Here is a 21,902-nt window from a genome sequence, read left to right as displayed (position 1 = left end):
TGTTTTAGCCTGAATGACAAAATGTGAAATATAAAGGAAAAGAGTCAACAATAATCAGTTGAATATTGAAAATTTGGTTTTACATCTGCCTGCATACGAATAGTTGCCAACATGCCAACTCTGTACTTCTTTTTTTAATAAATATTGACTCCAACAAGATAAAGTGAAGATTTTACAACCAAACACATTTATAAAGCTGACAGCATATCATACTTCTGAGATTTAAAGGAAAAGTTTGAAAACTAGAATTTTCACTGAATTTTTTTTTTTTTTTTTGTGAGGAAGATCAGCCCTGAGCTAACATCCATGCTAATCCTCCTCTTCGTGCTGAGGAAGACCGGCTCTGAGCTAACATCTATTGCCAATCCTCCTCCTTTTTTTTTTTTCCCCAAAGCCCCAGTAGATAGTTGTATGTCATAGTTGCACATCCTTCTAGTTGCTGTATGTGGGACGCGGCCTCAGCACGGCCAGAGAAGCGGTGCCTCAGTGTGCGCCCAGGATCCGAACCAGGGCCGCCAGTAGCAGAGCGAGTGCACTTAACCGCTAAGCCACGGGGCCGGGCCTCACTGAATGTTAAAAAACATCTTTGAGTCGAGGATAAAGTTGTTGCTGTTTTCTTTCAAAATAATATAAATGCTTGCCAAATAGGGTAAGCAACACATCGTAGAAAAAACTCAAATTACCAGTGAACGACAGGTTATTAGAACGATGATAGGAAAAAAATCCAACTGAAATGATTTTTTTATCCCACTGAATTTTGATGATACTGTTCTAAGAAAAATTGACGAGATGGTGAAAGGTGTTGAATATGAGCTGTGTAATGAGATCAGGCAAGCAAATTTTCATTACTAGTGGATGAGAGCCCCCTGCGGGATAAGGAAGCTCTCTGCTCACATGGATAAGGTTAAGGAATGAAAAAAGCCACGGTAGAAATTTATTTTCAGAATTACTGACAATGGTGTTGACAGCATTTGAAACCCTTAAAAATGATTTCATAGAAAAAATAATTCCCTTTTCCCATGTCATTGTATAGTCCACAGATTGAGCCTCAGCTGTAATTTGTTGGCAACATAGGTTTACAGGCCATTAAAAAAAATTAGCACCAGATGTTTAGCACAATGCAAAGAAAACATTTTGTGAAAATTGTGTATTATTTTATGTATTTTGGATTACTTGCTGTCTTTCAGGATTTTCACTGTTACTCTGATACAGTCCCAAGTGGCCCACCTCTGAAGGCCTGAATTTTCTAAGACCTTTTATATTCTCTTCTAATCCAGCCTCTGTTCTCCACCACTTGATGAAACAGAATAACCCCAGGCCACAGTGAAATAAATGGGATCCAGAACTCAATCATGTAAAATGGAAGGTTGCGTTTTTGCAGTGTTAATAAAAAACTATTTTCCAGGAGGCTGTACTATCAAAAAAAGACTCAAATGGGGTCCAGTCCTGTGGCCTAGTGGTTGAGTTTGGCACGCTCCACTTCAGCAGCCTGGGTTTCAGTTCCTGGGCGCAGACCTATACCACCTGTCAGCGGCCTTGCTGTGGCTGTGACCCACATGCAAAATAGAGGAAGACTGGCACAGATGTTAGCTCAGGGAGAATCTTCCTCAGCAAAAAAAAAAAAAAAAAAAAGGCTCAGGGGCCAGCCCAGTGGCGTAGTGGTTGAGTTTGCGCGCTCCACTTTGGCGGCCCAGGGTTTGCAGGTTCGGATCCTGGGCACAGATGTAGGCACTGCTCATCAAGCCATGCTGTGGCAGGCGTCCCACATATAAAGTAGAGGAAGATGGGCACGGATGTTAGCCCAGGGCCAATCTTCCTCAGCAAAAAGAGGATTGGCAACAGGTGTTAGCTCAGGGCTAGTCTTCCTCACCAAAAAAAAAAAGGCTTAAAGGTAAATATATTAAAGCATGTTGTACACAGCTATCCACATATCCAGCTGAGCAAGTCCCAATTCAGTTATGTCCAACCTGTCCTCTCCACCCCCCGGGATCCCCCCAATACTGGGCCCACACTGTCTAAAGCCTGCAACAGTACTGCCTGGGATTCTCCTCCAAACACAACCACATACATTCAATCAAGCACCTTGCATTCAATCATGGAGACCCAAGCAAGCACCCATCCTCTCTCTCCATCTGCTTTGTGTGTGTGTGTGTGGGTGTCCGTGTGCAGATCAAAATGATGACAATGGCTAGCTTCAAGAAACCATGCATGTCCCCAACATTATCTCTCATCATAGCGCCCACCCTGTGTAGGGTAAGTGTTCTTATCCCTTTAATTTGCCTCAGTTTGAGACTCAGGTTTGGGAACCAGGGCTGCTCAGGCGCCTGGAGTGAATCCCATTATACTGAAATACGCATTATCTTGGGGTTTATTATATATGGTCTTCCAGGTCTTTTTAAACAGTAATGTATGCCTTGAATGAGTATTGAAACTTCAAGACAGGAGATGTGATCTCTGAGATATTTCATCACTACCTTGCTCCATGTCATGCAGAAGGAATTTTTTTGACACTACTCCTATAAATAAAGCCAATGCTGTTATGAGAACATTCTTCTTTCTTATATTTTCTTCTTTGACAGCCTATAATTTGCTTAACACGTTATTCCTGTTTCCATGAGAGTTATCCTTTCTTTCTCTTATCATATACAAATGAGCCTGGTGTGTTATTACATAACCTAACACTAATTTTAATTCCAATGTTAACTGGAACCTTTCTCTCTTTCATTCTTCTGATTTATTGTAAGGAAACACTCCCAATATTCTTATTTAAATCCAAACAGATTCACATAAGGATGTGCAACCATCTGTATCATGTACAGTTATGCTGGAGCATTTACATATGGAAATATATATATGGAAATATATATTATTTTATTATCGATCATTTTTATCTCTCCTTTTTATTTCAGTTAGGATATGAGAAAGAGGAAAGCAGTCCCTTATACCTGGGAGCCAGCCTGGCACTCGCCACTGGGCGTTGTGTTCTTCTGTTGCACATAAACAATTTCACACAACATCAGCATCAGACAAGGTCACTCTGTGACCTTGATGGATCTAGATAAAAACAAGAGTACTCTGCAATCATGTCTGAACACAGACAAAATGTGAACATGGTCCAAACCACAGGAATGACTAAACATCTCCCTGTCTTGGCTGATATGAGTGACTGCTGCTCTTCTACAATGATAGCTTTAGCCTCACCCTAGTCTGCCCTCCTTCTGGATAATATGTGTTAAAATATCCAGTTATAGAATGATTCCCACTTCCTGACAGCATCCAATCTAAAGCAAAGCACCACTTCCATGAACCCTCCTGAAAGTCACCTAACACAAACCTAAATCCTGTAAGTCCTTTCTACCACAGTCCCCCATGGTGTGTAGTCTCCCTCTTTGCAATGAGAATAAATTTTTTTTTTTTTTTTTTTTTTTTTTAGTGAGGAAGATCAGCCCTGAGCTAACATCCATGCCAATCCTCCTCTTTTTGCTGAGGAAGACCGGCCCTGAGCTAACATCAGTGCCGATATTCCTCCACTTTATGTGGGACGCCGCCACAGCATGGCTGACAAGTGGTGCGTCGGTGCGCGCCCGGGATCTGAACCTGGGCTGCCAGCAGCAGAGCGCGCGCACTTAACCACTACGCCATGGAGCAGACCCCCCCCCCCCGCCGTTTTTTTTTTTGTAAGGAAGATCAGCCCTGAGCTAACATCCATGCCAATCCTCCTCTTTTTTGCCGAGGAAGACTGACCCTGAGCTAACATCCGTGACCATCTTCCTCCACTTTATGTGGGACGCCGCCACAGCATGGCCTGACAAGTCGTGTGTCAGTGAGAGCCCGGGATCCGAACCTGGGCCGCCAGCAGCGGAGCGCGTGCCCTTAACCCGTACACCACGGGGCCGGCCCCTGAGAATAAATTTAACTTGTTCAACTGCAAGTGTCTTCCTGAGGGTCTTTGGCTGGGAGGCATCGACAGACATTATATGATATCTATCTATATATCTGTATATAGTTTTTGCAATTATGTATGTAGATATTATGTATGTAGATTATTATGTAGATTATATTACAGTAGGCCTCCCTTATCCGTGGTTTTGCTTTCCATGGTTTCAGCCACCCTCAGTCAACTGTGGTCTGGAAATATTAAATGGAAAGTTCCAGAAATAAACAATGCATACGTTTTAAATTGCTCCCTGTTCTGAGTAGCGTGATGAAATCTTGTCTGTCCTGCTCCATCCCGTCCAGATGTGAATCATCACTTGTCCAGCGTGTCCACCTACCCACCTGCTAGTTACTTAGTAGCTCTCTCGGGTATCAGATAGACTGTTGTGGTATTGCAGTGCTTGTGTTCAAGTCACCCTTATTTTACTTAATAATGGCCCCAAAGTGTAAGAGCAGTGATACTTGCAATTCGGACATGCCAAAGAGAAGCCGTAAAGTGCTTCCTTTAAGTGAAAAGGTGAAAGTTCTCCACTTAATAAGGAAAGAAAAATAATCATATGCAGAGGTTGCTAAGATCTATGGTAACTTTTATTACAATATATTATTATAATTGTTCTGTTTTATTATTAGTTATTGTTGTTAATCTCTTACTGTGCCTAATTTATAAATTAAACTTTATCATAGGTATGTATATACAGGAAAAAAACATAGTATATATACTGGGTTCGGCACTATTCGTGGTTTCAGGCATCCACCAGGGGTCTTGGAACGTATCCTGCAGATAAGGGAGGAGTACTATACTAAGAATTTCATTTCAAGATAGTAGAGGGGCTTTACAAAGTATTTGTTATAAAAACAGGGTATTGAATTTGGTAAGACCCTTGATAGAAATTTTCTGATCTTGACCCTGCCTATAGGTAAATTGCAGTGTGTTGTTTTGTCTGCATATTAAGCCTGCGTGTGAATGTAGACCTTGCACAGGATGCCACTTCAATGAGTGGGTAGTGTCAAATTACAAAAAAAAAAAAAAAAAATTGTCCTTGAATTAAATACAGAGCAAATTATTCTGCTTTGCCGCTTAAGAGAAAGGACTGGCCCGGGCCTGCTTGGAGTCGACCTCATCCTCCCGTGCCCCGGTTTGGGTCCATTTCGTTGTTGTTTCACGCTTCCCTGTTAATTGGACATATTGGGCACTACAGTCAGGGCATTAAACCTTGTCATTCCCATTTAGGACATTCATGTATCCCTATCATTTGCTTTCCAGATGTGCGCTTTTATTCTGAGTCAGCACATCTGGCACCCCAACCATCCTGCCATGAACTGACTGCTGCGTTAAACGAGTGGACAAAAGTGTTATTATGACCTCGTGGAATGAAACTGCCAACTTTTCTTACTTTTCAAAAATTAACTGGTAAAAAAGGGGGAGAGGCACTTAGGAAATTCTGAGAAGCCCTGATGACTAAGATAAATGATGTTTTGTGACTGAGAAAAGTGTACCTGCTTACGTAGGCATTCTGTTTCCCACCTGCACAGCTCTTCATGCCCATATGCTCCGTGTATCAGCATCCTCTTGCCCGTTCCCTTAGTAAGTGCTGGAGAGCAATTTGTCAAAGAAATTTTTCTTTTAATAGTGTGTAGGAGGAGGTGGTTTAGATTTCTTAGGGCTAAGCATCAATATATGATTTTATAAGCTCACTGTTTATTTTCTATCCAACCACCTTCCACCCCAGGTCTGCGAGTGAGGGGATCTTGGTTGTTCGCTGATTCCTCCCAAGCGCTTAGAAGGCGCTAGACAAATACTTACTGTATGCGCGAATGACTGGATGAATCAATCAATCCATCAATGATTTATCCACCTCCCTCCTCATTTCAGGTGTGTGAACTTCTGAGTACCAGAGCCATTCCGCCTTCGCGCTGGCCCTTACGGGAGAAGGACGCACGGCTGCGCGGGGGCCTCACCTCGGGCACCCACGCGGAGCGCAGGACACTTCTGCGGCGCAGCCTCCGCCTCCCGAATCTGGTGCCGTGCCTGGCGCTGAGGACTGAGGCGACCCAGGAGAGGCGGGTACATCACGTCTCCGGTCCCTCTCCCAGGCCGCGAGGCAAGGCCTCCGGGGCGAGGGCGGGAACAGAAGGAGCGGTGCGGTCAGACTGCCGGGCCGCGCGCGCTCCTCCCTTGGGTGCCGGCTTGGGAAATCGCGCCCCCGCAGCCCCTCGCCGGAGCAGAGGTGGGCTCCGGGCTGAGTTCGTGACCTCCGCCCCACCCTCTAGGAGAGGAGAGCGACGCGTGCAGGGGTGTGGGGCCGTGACACCCCGGCCATTCTCAGGCCAGAACCTCTTTAACAAGAGGGTGGCAGTGGAGTGCAGCGGGCACAGACGGGGACAGCCTGGCAGAAGTGGGCTCCTTGCGCTCTTCACGGTTTACCAGCTAGTTCTGTGCCCTTGGTCAACTTTTTATTTTGATTTCATTGGAAAAAAAAAATCAAGCGTGCTACTCGTATTCTTTCTTTTGTACATGGTAACACAATCAGAAGTACCAAAAAAAAAAAAAAAAAAAAAAAGAGAAAGTCACGTCTGTCTCCCAGATTCTGTCCTAGCACACCAGGACGGGTTGAATTGCAAGACAGTGAGGAGCTGCCACACAGAGAGAGCACTCCGTCTCTCGGAGATGGGTTCTTGGGAACTGCGTCCCCAGAGAGAGGGCTTGCCAGGGGAAGTTAAGGAATTGTTTTCACGAGGGCGGATGGGCGTGGGTGCACAGGGCAGGGAGAAGGACGTTCTCCAGGTTGAGTGCGGGCTCCGCTCAGTGTCCTCAAAGAATTGCGAAGTAGAGAAGAAAGTGGCCTCATCACCGAGGCAGTGAGGAAGGGGGTGGGGTAATCTCTGGACTCGTCTGGAAGCCGAAGGCAGCCCAGAGCAGTAGGTAGTGGGGGGAGGGGGTGCGGAGGAGAGAGAAGGAGGAGAAGGAGGAGAAAGAGAGAGGGAGAGAGAGAGAAATTGAGAGAGGGAGAGAAGGGAAGAGACAGCGAGAGACCTGTGAAGACACGGAGGGATACCTGGGTGAGGGGTTAAGGGGTAGGAGGACCTTGAAATATGGATCATTATCGTTCCTGTGGTCCCGTTTGTACTCACGGGCTAGTGAGGAGAGAGGAAATTTGATTTCAGTTTCTACCTGCTGTATGGTAGGCACTCACTAACTAGGGTAATGAATTAAATAGTTAACTATATAATGCACAATCATCAAACTAGAATAATGCTCACTGTGGTCCTGGAATTAACTTCCGGTCCCACCTTACCAAGCTACTGGTAAAATCTCTAGCTGAGCATGGTTTAGGGGAAGTCTTTGTCCTAAGTATGTTCATTTCTTCTTGTCCTTTCATCATCCAGTTTTTCTTTTTTTTTTTTGTGAGGAAGATTGGCCCTGACCTAACATCTGCCAATCCTCCTCTTTTTTTTTGCTGAGGAAGACTGGCCCTGGGCTAACATCCATGCCCATCTTCCTCCACGTTATATGGGACGCTGCCACAGCATGGCTTGACAAGTGGTGTCGGTGTGCGCCCGGGATCCGAACCAGCAAACCCCAGGCCACTGCAGCACTTAACCGCTTTCGCCACCTGGCCGGCCCCTTTCATCATCCAATTTTACTTTATGATGGTACTAATGCCCGTATTTTGTTGATGCAGCTGGGGTGACACTATGGGACAATGCAGGACCAGTTCCACTAGTCTTGGGAGAGTAGGTTCCCTCCCAATGTCCCAGGGGCCATCCTTCTCTGGGAGGAGAAGGAATGCAAGGAGGAACTGGGAATAAGAAACACGTCTTTGTTGGCTACTCCCTTTCTGGGAACAATATCAATACTTATTTTCTGTGTTATAAGTCCCTGATTTTCCTCCTACCTCCCTGGCGGCTCCTTGTTGGTCTGCCTTCCAAGTGTCTCTCTTCGTCTTTCCAATTAGATGTGGTGCCTCTCAGAGTTGTGTTCCAAGGCCTCTTCCCTACGCACTCTCCCTGGGTGAGCTCATCCATCCCTGGTGATCAGAAATGGCTTTAATGACCAATGATGACTCCGAGATCTCCTTCTCTACCCATTCCTTTCTCTTGAGCTCCAGACTCGTACATCCATCTACTTTCAGAACAACACCTTAAACTTCATGTCTCCAACCAGAATTCATCTCTTCTCCTCCAGCTCCCTGTCCTGGTTTTCATTTTCTCAGTGATGGCGTTTACCTTCCTCCTCAGCTGTCCGAGCTTTGGCTTCTTCCCCTCTCTCTCACCCTACCAACTCCAGCCATGATGTCCCGTCAGGAGCCATCTCCATCAGCTCTCCAGTCCATGCACTTTTCTTCCTCTGCAGCCGCCACCACCTGTTTGTCTCCTAACTGGTCTTCCTGCTTCCAGGTTTGCCCTGCTCCAGGCCTCACTCCACATGGAGCCTGAGTGATGTTTCCAAAATGGAAATTTGATCATTACCGTTGGTTTCAGGATAAACACCAAATTTCTTCATGTGGCCTAGAAGGACGCTGACCCTTGTCTGCCTTTCCACCTTCGTGGCTTGCCACTCCAGGCTCAAACACTGAGGTCTAACCTCCCACTTTCAGTCACTTCTTTCAGCGTTTATGCTATGACCTGGAGACTTTCCCTTGGTCCTTTCCCTCTCTCCTGAATGTTTCCCCCACCCCTCCTCCCCTGGCCATACTCACCCTTCACGTCCCTGTGGGGACATCACTTTTCTAGAAGCTTTCCCTGATCTCCAAGTCTGGCTTAGCTGCCCCTCATCACAGGCCCTTCAGATTGCATGTAGCTTACTGTTTCTTTACCTTTCTTCTCCTGCTGAACCGTAATCAGCTTGAAGGCAGGGACCCTGGCTTCTGGGCCACTTCATTATTCTCAGAACCTAGCATGGGGTCTGGCATATAGTAGATGCTTAATAGATATTGAGTAACTGCTTGAATGAATAAATGAAAGAATTGAACATGTGAGAATAAATGAAGACCAGCCAAAAGAGAAAAAGCCTATCTTTTCAGTGCTTGCTATAGCAAGGGAGTCAGTCACCATCATTTGCTTTTTGGCAGAGACTCAAAGGCAGGCAGAGAAGTGGGGAAGCTTCATAGTGAAAAAGAGGGAAGGCTTCAGTATGCTTTGATTGGAGGCTGTTGGCATGGAGAAGCTGTAGGCAGGCATCCTATGTGGTTGGTTAGGGGTGCATATTTAGCTTTCTCTGGTTGGCCCTGAGTTGGAAGTGGGGCAAAAATTAGGGAAGCTGTTAGTTATTCATCAAGTCCTTCCCACTTTGGGTCTATTGTTACAGGGGTTATTGTTTGGCTTCCTCGACTGATTACTAGAGACAGCTAACTGACTTGCTACAAGTCTGACTTATAGATAGTAAGCTGGCTTCCTGGGCTGGTTACTGTAGATAATGAGTTGGTTTCCTGGGCTAGTTGCTGCAGATGTCAGCCAGTTTTATTTTTATATGTGGTCTGGCTATTGCCCATTTGTATATTCAGTCTCTCAAACTAATATTTATTTATTTATTTATTTAATTGCAGGGGAAGATTTGCCCTAAGCTAACATCTGTTGCCAATCATCTTCCTTTTTTCTTCCTTTCCCCTCCAAAGCCCTAGTACGTAGTTGTGTATAGTTGTAGGTTCTTCTGGTTCTCCTGTGTGAGCTGCCGCCACAGCATGACTACTAATAGACGAGTGGTGTGGTTCCGTGCCCCGGAACTGAACTCAGGCTGCTGAAGTGGAGCGTGCAGAACATTAACTGCTAGGCCATCACGGCTGGATCTCAAACTAGTATTTATTGAACGTCTATGGTACACCATGCTCTGTATTAAGTGTTGTATATGCAGTACCTCATTTATTTCTCACAATACCTCTGTGGGGTCGGCATTGCCATTTCTGCTTAACCCTAATCACTTTCTCCTTCGAAGCACATGCTAGCCACATTTTCTGTCTTCTGGACCTCCTTGATGCTTTAGGTCCCCCCCCAAAATTTACTGAGGACTGGGGCTCTGGGGTTCTCCTCCAGCCCGAGGTTGCCATCTTTCTGGGCATGTCAGTATCCCTGCTCAGTTCCCTCTCACAATGCAAGACTCTGAGTTCTGGATTTCTTCATTTTCACTGACTTTCACCTCCAAACCTTTTCAGTCATCCATGCCTTAGTCATCAGGCACATCAATCATCATCACCAGGAAAGGCCTTATCTCTAATATATAAACCCTGTTATCCACTCTGTGATTGAAATACCTTCCTACCCTTTCAGCTCTCCAAGGCAGTAATTAATTCTGGGTAAGGGCATTATGATAGATTTCAAAATACTTTAAAATACTCTTTGGTATTTTCTAAGATGTACAACATGAATAATCAAAAAAAAAACCCTCTAAATATTATTTTTTAATCTTTAAAAATAAGTGTCACCCACCTTCACACCTGTCACTTTCTCTCTCTCCTTCTAGAGGGAACAGGAAAGGGAGGAAGTCCATATAGCATTATATAGTCACCGTCATGCTGCAATCAGAACCTATAATGATGAAGTTCATTTAAAATGAAGTCACTATTATTATTTTGGAAGATCTCAAAAAATCATGGCAAATACAGTTGACATAAATCATATTTGAGTGGCCATGTTCCAATATGCTGAGTATGATGGTTAATTTTATGTGTCAACTCAGCTAGGCCGTGGTACCCCGTTGTTTGGTCAAACACCAGTCTAGATGTTGCTGTGAAGGTGTTTTTTAGATGTGATTAACATTTAAATCAGTAGACTTTGAGTAAGCAGATTACCCTCCATAATATGGGTGGGCCTCATTCAATCAGCTGAAGGTCGTAAAAGAAAAGACTGAGGTGCCCTGAAGAAGACGGAATTCTGCCTCTAGACTGCCTTCAGACTCAAGATGGCAACACCGACTATTCCCTGGGTCTCCAGCCTGCTGGCCTGCTCCACATTTTGGACTTGCCAGCCCTCACAATCTCATGAGCCAATTCCTTAAAATTTCTACATGTCAATTGGTTCTCTTTCTCTGGAAAACCCTGACTAATACACTGGCAAGGGCCAGATGTGCAGGACAAAAATTTCCCCACGCGGCACAAATGAAGATAAACAGGAGCCACCTCTGTAAATTACTTCCTATCTCTCACCCTGGCCATCAGTCTTCTGTCCCCCTAATTCCTCCTTATTAAATAGGCCCAGCATCTGATAACACTCATTTGTGTTTGTTGACTGAGGGATTATGCTTTCGCAGGTGGTTTTCAACCAGTGTGTGATGTCATTAGCATTTTAAGCTGCTTGTTTCCAAGTTGAAAAAGGAAGAGTCTTAAACATTATCCTCGGATAAAGAATGTTCCACTAACAGGCTAAGAGATGTGTTTATCATAAGGCATCCTGAAAGTAAATCTGTGTTAAGCCTTCAGGGTTGGGGCACAGCCAGGTTTGGTGGAGTTTAAAATTTATACAATTTGGAGGGCCTTCTTTAGAAAAAAGAATATAGAAATGTCTTACTTTTGCAATTTTTCAGTGATATGTGATCTTATAAACACCTTGCTGCGGCCCCTCCCAGGGCTTTGGATGGGACATGTAAAGTGAGGGGCCCTGAAACTTAAGCTTTATTAACTTGGGAGTAAATCTGGCTCTGCTTCTGGGGTTTTTAGGGTGGGGACAGAAGGAAAGGTGCTGGCCTCTCCTTAGGTTGGTTCCTGCTTCGTTGAGGAGGAAAGCTGGGGCTGGCCTGGTTCCAGCTGCTGGAGGAAGACACATTTCTCTTCCTGTCGATCCAGAATGTTCTCACCCTCCAAGCCCTACTGGTGTGAGTTGCCAGAGCCTTGCCCCACTTCCATCCCTTCCCTTGCTCCCCTTCTCTGCCTTCACCCTTTGTCCCAGAGTTTGCCAGCGCCTGTTTTCCATGCTCTTGCACACTGTTTCTTTAGGGAGTGTCCAGTGATATTTCAGATGACACTGTGCAGCCTGTCTTGTCTTCCATCCTGCACGTGCAAGTGCCTCTCTATGCTTAAAGCTTTTTAGTCTCTGAGGACAGCATGGGGAGTGGCGTAATTGCAGCTGCTTTCTGAGTGGCCGCTTTTCTCTATGGTCCTTTCTCCACATCTATGGCCAGCATCTCCTCCCTTCTTCCTGCCTCTTCAGACCTCCAAGTGCTGGGTTTATCCATCTCACATAAGCAGACTCATGCTATTAGAAGCAGTGGCTTTCTAATTGTCCCCAGGGAGAAGTATTTTTGTATAGTTTGCCTTCATCTATTTCACTGAGTATATGAATCTACTAACAAACACCTCCTCGCCTCACTCTGGGAGAAGCTCAATGAGAGGCTGAAAATTTCTGCAAATTCCAGGGGGCTGACATTCTCAGGTTTTCTACCAGCTCTGAGTTCCTGCATCTTCAGAACCACTGAGCTCATTGGACCCCACACTTCATTGGCAGTTCTTTCCCTCTGATCTGGGCCTTTCCTTTGATCTTGCCCCAGAATCACTCACACGAGACACATATATGCGTGTATCATAGATTTTACTGAAAGAGTTGTAATGATGAAGTTGTTTTATATCACAGTAGAAAACAAACAACTTAAAATTATATTTATCATCTCATTTCTTCCAACCACCATTGGGAATTCCTCCCTTGCCTCTTTTCTCCCCAGATTTGAGCCCCTGCTGAACCCATTGCCACCCTTTTCCCCTCATCCCTTACTCCCTTAGAAGGCAGAAGTAGCCTCATTCAGTTTAGATTGAAAAACAGCAATAACAACAAAACCAGCTCTTCATCCTGCTACACTTACTGTGAATAAAAAAAGAGAGAAATAAAGAAAACAGAAGCCCTCACCATTATGCAAAAACGGACCCTCTCTCTTTCACACATTTAAACACTTCAGCTCTGGGCACACACATACACACACTAAGCCAGCCCTGCCTCAGACAGCTAGAACTCGCCCTGAGTCCCCAGCGACTCTCCATCTCTCTCTCTTTCCTCATTTCATTTCCTCCTCTTGGATCCCAAAAGCTGTCAGAGAAAAGCGTTACGCCTTATTCTCACTTCATGTAGGTCCGTTGCCAGGAACCATACAGACCGAATAGTGCGACAGGACAGAGACAGACCTGGAGAGAAGTGAGTGATAATTAGAAGTAATCCTAGGAGTTGGAAGGTTTATTTAGGAACAAGAAATATGACTCCTGTGATGGAAAGCCACTTTGTAGATCCCAGGGCATTTCCATGCTATGCACACAGTGGGCATCTTCAAAACTCTCATTGCAAAAAGCATAGCACAAAGACAGCTTCCAAACCTAGACACCCCCATCCTGCAGCACGACCCCTTCTCTGAGCTTCTCAAGCTCTTCGCTGCTGTAGCCCGTGGGGCACGGCTGGTATTTGGTGCCTGGGGCCTCTCTCCAGGAGGACCAGTGATGGTGCCACAGGCTGCAGAGGCCATAGACAGCAGCCAGCACGGCGGCTCCTATGCCCAGATGCCAGCAAAAGAAGACAGTGAGGAAGGCGAGATCTATGGGGTTTTCTCCTTTCCAGGGCTGCCCGGAGGGAGGAGCGTACATTAGCACACAGAGCTGCAGCATCCAGTTGCTGAGCACCAGCCCCATCCAGGTCTTGAGCACCCAGAGTGGAGGCTGGTCAGGGACCCAGACCTCGATGGTGAGCACCAGGCCGACCAGGAAGGTGGGCACTATGAACAGGAGGTGCACGCGGATCTCCAGGGTGCCCTTGTTCTCAATGTGGGACGCCATCAGCAGCGCCAGCACACAGAAGGCCAGGGCCTCGGCTGCTCGCTCCAGCTTCATATTCTGCCGTGCCCGACACGACTGGCTCACGATGTCCACCACGCCACTGAGCAGGAAGAACCCGTACATGGTGACATGTTGCCAGTTGTCCTTGAATAAGAACGGCCGCTGAGGGTCCTCCCAGTCTACCATCGTCAACCGGTTCACTCCTGGGGGGTAGAAGAACTCGGGGATGATGCCGAGCAGGGTGACGACCACCTTCACCACCCCTTCCACAGGTACCAGCTGCCACCACCTGTGTCCTCGCTTCTCCCTTGGAGGTAGAGGGGGTTTGAGGAACCTCTGTCCCCGTAGCAGGGCCAAGGACGTCAGCACTGAGTAGTAGAGTGAGAAGAGGAGGAAGAACATCCCTGGCAGCAGGTGTCCCGCGAGGGTACCCATGGTCCCGGTGTGTGTGTCGAGGCCAACAGGGCGACAGCTGGCAGATGAGCAGCGACCTCTCAGGGCTCTCCTCACAAGCAAGAGTGGCTGCTTCTGAGCAGTGGAGAGATGTTCTTGATTCAGCTCCACCCCTGCCTCCCACACAGGGAGGAGTATCACCCTGTCGGAAATGTGAGTCACTCCCTGGGTGGGATCTCTTCAGAGATGTGGCACTTCACCTCACTCTGCTCCTCACTTAGATCTGCTAGGCCTGGGATCTCAACCTCTGCATCTCACTACAGGCATTGGTTCCCCCTTTCTCTCACCTGCCCCTCCGCCCCCACCCCTCTACAAAGAGAGAGGAGGGAAAGAGTTAGGGTGCTCCAGCAAAGAGGTGGGGTGACTAACTCTTTTATAGCGACTCTCTCTCCGTGCCAGGCGCATTACGCATTTTTTTCTCATTTAAATCCCTCAGCAACTCTATGAGGGAGTTATTGTTAAACAAATTTTGCAGGTGACATTAAGACTCAGAGGAATGAGAAGAGGTGCACAAGGTAACACACCTAGCAGCCAGCACAGCAGAGCGACAATGTGGACCCACGTCTACTCATCTGTTTACAAAATCCTGAGTTTGTACATGGCAAAATGACTGAATCTCACCTCCAACACCTGCAAGTCACATGACTATGGGCAAGTTACTTTGTCTTCTTTAGCCTCAGTTTCCTGATCTGTAGAATGGGAATAGTAATTAGTTCATAGGTTTGTTGTGAGGATTTAATAGAATAATGTATGTAGAGTGTCTGATATATAGTAAATAATAAGTGGTAGTGATTATTAGTAATTTTACTATTGTTATTACTAATGTCTCTTGCTAAATTCCTACGATGCTGAAGTTGTTCAAGAATTTCTATGAATGACACTAAAGCAGGAATCATAAAGAAAGAAAAGAGAAAAACAATTATATTTAAAAAATTTTAAAGCTCTTTATTAATAGAAATTAAACATTACAATCAATAATTTATATAGTAATATTACTGTTAAGAAACAAATTTCAAAAGAAAAACAAACTAAAATTTTACTCCATATATAACAAAATGTTAGACTCCTTACAATATAAAGAGCTCTTATAAATCAGAATGTTAAAAATGGACACCTCAGTAGGAAAATGGGCAAAGGACATAAAGTGGTTATTCATCCAAGAAAAACTATAACTGCTTAATAAACCTATGAAATTGAAGATAATAAACTCATAGGTAAGCAAATGAATGATAATAAAATCAACATGATACCTGCTATAGACTGAAAGCTTGTCTCCTCCCCTAATTGATATGTTGACACTCTAACCCCCAATATGACGGTATTTGGAGGTCAGACCTTTGGGAGAAGATTAGGTTTTAGATTAGATCGTGAGGGTAGGGTCCTCATGATGGAATTAGTGCCCTTACACAAAGAGGAAGAGTGAGAAAGATCTCTCAGCAGAATGTGTGTTCTGTTGTTGTTGGGTAGAGTGTTCTTATGTGTTTGATCTAGATGGTTTCTTGTGTTGCTCAAGTCCTCTATTTCCTTATTTATCTTCTGTCTGGTGGTTCTTGTGCATGTATTGAGGAAAGGCCATGTGAGCACAGAGCAAGGAGGTGGCTGTCTGCAAGCCAGGAAGAGAGCTCTCGTCAGAACCCCACCATGTCAGCACGCTGATCTCAGACTTCCAGTCTATAAAATTGTGAGAAATGAATATGTGTTGTTTAGCCACCCAGGCTACGGTGTTTTATTAGAGCAGACTGAGCTGACTGAGACAGAATTTTAGTACTGTGAGGTGGGGTGCTGCTGTAACAAATGTCTAAAAATGTGAGTGTGGCATTGGAACTAGGTAATGAGTAGAGGCTGGAAGAGTTTTGAGGTGCATGCTAGAAAAGGCCACGATCACCGTGAAGGGACAGTTAAAGGTGATTCAGATGAAGGCTTAGAAAGAAAAGGGGAGTGCTACAGAGAAAGCTTTCGTCGTCTTAGAGAATACGTAAATAATTGTGAAGAGAATGTTGGTAGAAATATGAACTATAAAGGCCATTCTGGTGAGGTCTCAAAGAGAATGAGACACATGTTATTAGACAATGGAGAAAAGCTAATACTTTTCATAAAGTGGCAAAGAACTTGGCTGAATTGTGTTCATGTTCTAGTGTCTTATGGAAGGTAGAACTGGTGAGAGATGAAACTGCATGTTTAGTTGAGGAAATTTCTAAGCAAAATATTGAAGGAGACGCTTGGTGCCTCCTAACTGCTTATAGTAAAATGTGAAAAGGGAGAAATGAATTGGAGAAGCAATTGTTAAGCAAAAAAGAACCAGAACTTAAAGATTTGGAAAATTCTCAACCTGTCCATATTGCAAAAAATGAGTAAGCTTGTTCTGAAGAGAATACTAAGATTATGGCCTAACAACCCTTTGATAAGGAGATTAGTATGGGTGTGAACCACAATCTAATCAGCCACCTCCTAAGAAACACTTCCAATTTGAACCGAAGGGCATGGAGCTGAGACCAAATGAAGGAAAGCTGTTGGACTTAGATCCTATAGGACTGGGTCATAGAGCTATTTGGCTGTGAATATGTGCTATTTTTCAAGACAAGGGAATAATGATCCTGAAGCCAATTTAGATATCATCGGGGGGCCTCCTTAGTTTCAAAAGGGGGACGGGGCATTGCTTTGGTTTCAACAAGCCAGACCGTGGCCACCTGGAGCCTTGGGGGTGGGGCCACCCTGAGGCGTGAGGCAACGCCCCACCTAGCAGAATTACAAGGTTTAGATTGCCACTCCACTGAGACCTGAAGGCAGGACTACTGCCTCAATGGGTCCAGAGGGGCAGAGCACTGAACCAAAGAAAATTATTCTCCAGCCTTAAGATCTAATGATATTTGCCTTACTAGGTTTTGGACTTGCTTGGGACTATCACCCCTTTCTTCCAGTCTCTCCCTTTTGGAATGGGAATGTGTATCCTATGCCTGTCCCATGACTGTATTTTGAAGCACATACTTTTCTGGTTTCACAGGTTCACAGCTGGAGGGAGTTTTGCCTCAGGATGAATCATACCTCGAGTCTCACTCCTACCTGATTTAGGTACTATTTAGATGAGACTTTAGACTTTAGATTTTAGAGTTGATACTGGAATGATTTGAGATTTGGGGGGCTATTGGGATGGAATGAATATAGTTTGCATATATTCATGATTTTGGGGGGTGCAGGGGCAATATGTTATGGATTGAATGTTTGTGTCCCCCCCTAAATTCACATGTTGAAGCCCTAACCCCCAATGTGATGGTAGTTGGAGGTGGGACCTTTGGGAGGCAAGTAGGTTTAGATGAGGTCATGAGGGTGGGGGCCCCGGTGTTGGGATTTGTGTCCTTATAAGAAGAGAGACCAGAACTTTCTCTCTCTGCCATGTGAGGACTCCCTGAGAAGGTGGTCATCTGAAAGCCAGGAAGTGGGTCTTCACCAGGAGCTGAATTGGCTGGCACCTTGATTTTGGATTTCCCAGACTCGAGAACAGGAGAAATAAATATCTGCTCTTTAAATTACTCAGTCTGTGGTATTTTGTTATGGCAGCCCAAGCTGACTGATACGTTGACCCATTCATGTTTAAGAGTGTGTTAATTTCTACAAATTTGTGAATTTTCCAGTTTTCCTTCCATTATTGATTTCTAACTTCATCCCATTGTGTTTGGAGAAGACACTTTGTATGATATTTGTCTTTTAAAATTTATTGAGACCTGATTTATGGCCTAATATGTAAGGTCTATCCTGGGGAATGTCCCATGTGTGCTTGAGAAGAATGTGTATTCTGGTGTTGTTGGGTAGAGTGTTCATATATGTTTGTTAGATCTGGTTGTTTTATCGTGTTGTTCAAGTCCTCTATTCCCCTACTAATTTTCCGTCTGGTCATTCTATCCATCACTGAGAGTAGGGTATTGGAGTCTCCAACTTTTATTGTTTTAATTCTGTCCATTTTTGCTTCATATATTTTGAGGGTTTGTTATTAGGTGGGTAAATGTTTATAACTATTATATCTTCTTGCTGTATTGAACCTTTTACTAATATATAATATTCTTCTTTGTCTCTTGTAAACTTTTTTTATTTAAAGTCTATTTTGTTTAATATTACTAGAGCAACTCCTGCTCTCTTTTAGTTAGTATTTGCATTGAATATTTTTTTCCTTCTTTTCACTTTCAATCTATTTGTATAGTTGGATCTAAAATGTGTTGCTTGTAGATAGCGTACAGTTGGATCATGTTTTTTATCCATCTGCCAATCTCTGGTTTTTTGATTGGAGAGTTTAATCCATTAATGTTTAAGGTAATTACTGATAAGAAGAAACTGTCATTTCGCTGTTTGTTATATGCCTTATAGCTTTTTTGATCTCCTCTTTCCAGCATTACTGTCTTCTTTTGCATTTAGTTGATTTTTTTGTAGTGAAATGTTTTAATACCCTTCTCATTTCCTTTTGCATATATTCTATAGCTATTTTCTTTGTGGTTACTATGGTGATTACATTTAATATCTTAAAGTTATAATAATCTAATTTGAATTTATACCAGCTTAACATACAAAACTCTGCTGCTATACAGTTCTGTCTCCATCCCCTTTCAATTATTGTCACAAAATTACATCTTTATGCATTGTGTGTCTAAAACCGTAGACTACTAATTGTTTTTAATGCATTAATCTCTTAAATTGTGTAGAAAACAAAATGTGGAGTTACAAACCAAAGTTACAGTAATACTAGCTTTTAGACTAATTGTTTTTATTTATTTATTTATTTTTTGTGAGGAAGATCAGCCCTGAGCTAACATCCGTGCTAATCCTCCTCTTTTTGCTGAGGAAGACCGGCCCTGAGCTAACATCTATTGCCAATCATCCTCCTTTTTTTTCCCCAAAGCCCCAGTAGATAGTTTTATGTCATAGTTGCACATCCTTCTAGTTGTTGTATGTGGGACACGGCCTCAGCATGGCCGGAGAAGCGGTGCATCTGTGCGTGCCCGGGATCCGAACCCGGGCTGCCAGTAACGGAGCGTGCGCACTTAACCGCTAAGCCATGGGGCCAGCCCCTAGACTAATTGTTTTTTAAAAAAATGTATTAATCTCCTATATCATGTAGAAAACAAAAAGTGAAGTTATAAGCCAAAGTTGCAATATTACTAGCTCTTATAATTGCCCACGTGTTTATGTTTATTGAGATCTTTATTTCTTCATATGGCTTCAAGTTACTGTCTAGTGTCCTTTCATTTCAACCTGCAACTCCCTTTAGCATTTCTTGCAGGGCAGGTCCAGTAGTAATTAACTCCCTCAGCTTTTGTTTATCTGGGAGTGTCTTAGATTCTCCCTCACTTATGAAGGACAGTTTTGCCAGCTATAAGATTCTTGGTTGACAGTTTTTTCTTTCAGCACTTTGAATGTATCAGCCCATTGTCTTCTAGCAAACACCTTTCTTATTTGGGTAAAGTTTTGGTTAACTTTGATTCTGAGCTGCTTCTGGTTGTATTCGAGAGCCTGCACTTTCCACCCTCCACTGCCTCTGCCAGAGGCATTGTCAGTGCCCACCTTGTGCTTCTTGTGCTTCTAAGGTTGCTGATGCCTTGCTGCTTATGATGTCACTGCAGTCGTGGGTGTCACCACTGGGGCCACCAGGCTGCAAGCACCTCTGCTGCTTCTGGAGTTGCCTGGGTCTCATGTTCCACCACTGTGGCAAGGGGAGGGTGAGAGCTGGGGTCACAGGCACCTCCACCACGTCTGAGTTTGTTGGGTCTGTAGGCACTGCTGCTATGGATGGGGGGGCCAAAGTTGTGTGTGCCTCTGCAGCTGGGGGGAAACAGGGGTGTGGGATCCCCTGTCACTGTCACCTGGCTCTCTGCACGTTCTCCATGGGCTTGGGTGCTGCTGCTGTGTGCACCACCTGTGCTGCTGCTCCTGGGTTATCTGGGGGTGCTAGCAGCACTGATTCTGGGGGCACTGGATTCATGTGTGTCAGTGCTGCTGCCAGGGGCCCGGGGTCTTGTATGAAGCTCCTGCTGCTTGTTTGGCCAGTGTCAGGGGTGCCACCACTGGGGGCTGGGTCATGGGTACCACTGTGGCTCCTGAAGCCTCAGATAGCAGGTACTACCCGCCACTGCTGGGGGAGGGGGAGGGGCTAAGCAGTGACTGCCACTGCTGCTCCTGCAGCTGGTGCACTTTTTGAAACCTCAGATCACAAGCACTGCTGTTGCTGCCAGGGGTGTCTGAGTCTTGGATGCAGCCCCCTCTGCTGGAAGGGTTGGTGTCAGAGGCTCTGCAACTGACGGGGGGTGGAGGGCTGGATCACAGGCAACTTGTGGTTCCCAGAGTCTACAGTTGTAGGCCTTCAGTGATTCCTGGAGTCTCCGGGAGTGTGGGCTGCCTGGATTCCTCTGGGGCCTCTGTTCATGGGCATTACCTCAGTTCCTGGGGCCTGTGTTTGCAGGCACAGACACAGATCCTGGAACCTCTGGTCTTGGGAGCTGCCACCACTGCTCCCCTAGTTCCACTGCCTCCAGGAGGTGCAGTCCACCCATCTTCTTTTCTTCATATGGATCGTGGATCATATGGACATGTGGATCTCTCAGGCATTCTGGTGAGCTGTGCAGAGAGTCTTTTGTTGGTCAACAGATGTCCTATTGGTTGTAACTTAGAAGGGAGAGACAAAGGGAACAACTCACTCTACCGTGATGCTGACATCACTCCTCAGCCCACTGTCTTCTGACCTCCAATGTTTCTGATGAGAAACCTGCTGATAATCTTATTGAGGATCCTTGTATGTGATGAGTTGCTTCTCTCTTACTGCTTTCAAGATTCTCTCTTTGTTTTTGGCTTTTATCAGGTTGATTATAATGTGTCTCAATGTGGGTCTCTTTGAGTTCATCCTACTTGGATTTTATTGAACTTCTTGGATATTTATACTCATGTCTTTCACCAAATTTGGGAATTTTTCATCTATTTCACCTTCAAATATTCTTTCTGCCCCTTTCTCCCTTGCCCTTCTGAGACTCTCACAATACATATGTTGGTCTGCTTGATAGTTTCCTACATGTCTCTTATGCTCTGTTCACTTTTCTTTAAACTGTTTTCTTTTTGTTCCTCAGACTTGATCATTTCAATAGCCTTATCTTCAAGTTTATCTTCTGATTCTATCTTCTGCCTGATCAAATCTGTCTTTGAATCCCTTTAGTGAGTTTTTCGTTTCAGTTTTTATACTTCTCAGTTCCAGAATTTCTTTTTTGTTTTCTTTTTATGTTTTTTATCACTTTGTTGATGTTTTCATTTTGTTTATACATCATTTTTTTGACTTTATCCATGTCTTCCTTTAATTCTTTGAGCATCTTCAGGACAGTTATTTGAAAATATTTTTCTGGTAGGTCTGCCATCTGGTCTTTCTCAGGAACAGTTTTTGTTGATTTACTTTTTTCTTTGAATGGGCCATATTTTCCTGTTTCTTTGTATGCTTTCTGATTTTTTTGTTGAAAACTGGAAATTTGAATCTAGTAATGTAGTAACTCTGGAAATCAGATTCTCTTTTGCCCAGGATTTGCTGTTTTTTGGTTTTGATTGTTATCTCTGTGCTGGGGATCACTCTGAGGTGTAAATTAAGGTCTCAGGGCTCTCCTTAGGCTAGTCTTTTCCCTGGGTACGTGCAGTGACTTTCTAAATTCCCCTACATGCACAATTGCTTTTGAGTGTCCTAGTCCTTACATGTCTGGCTCCCTGTTCTGAGAGGTTTGGGGGATTCAATTGGAGACGTAAAAGAAACTTTCCACT

At 44.6% G+C, this 21,902-nt stretch overlaps 1 protein-coding gene across 1 annotated transcript; it reads right to left on the bottom strand.

Moving 5' to 3' along the window:
* Window positions 1–12,535: 12,535 nt before the first annotated feature.
* Window positions 12,536–14,128, bottom strand: LOC101408887 (transmembrane epididymal protein 1A-like). The gene has a single exon (XM_004424808.3). The coding sequence runs from the start codon at window positions 14,109–14,111 to the stop codon at window positions 13,224–13,226; it is 888 nt and encodes a 295-aa protein (XP_004424865.1). The 5' UTR covers window positions 14,112–14,128; the 3' UTR covers window positions 12,536–13,223.
* Between the last annotated feature and the right edge of the window lie 7,774 nt (window positions 14,129–21,902).

Source organism: Ceratotherium simum, chromosome 15 (assembly GCF_057802395.1).
Source record: "Ceratotherium simum simum isolate JZ-2026a chromosome 15, ASM5780239v1, whole genome shotgun sequence".
NCBI classification, from domain to species: domain Eukaryota; kingdom Metazoa; phylum Chordata; class Mammalia; order Perissodactyla; family Rhinocerotidae; genus Ceratotherium; species Ceratotherium simum.
This window is presented reverse-complemented; position numbering and strand designations above follow the sequence as displayed.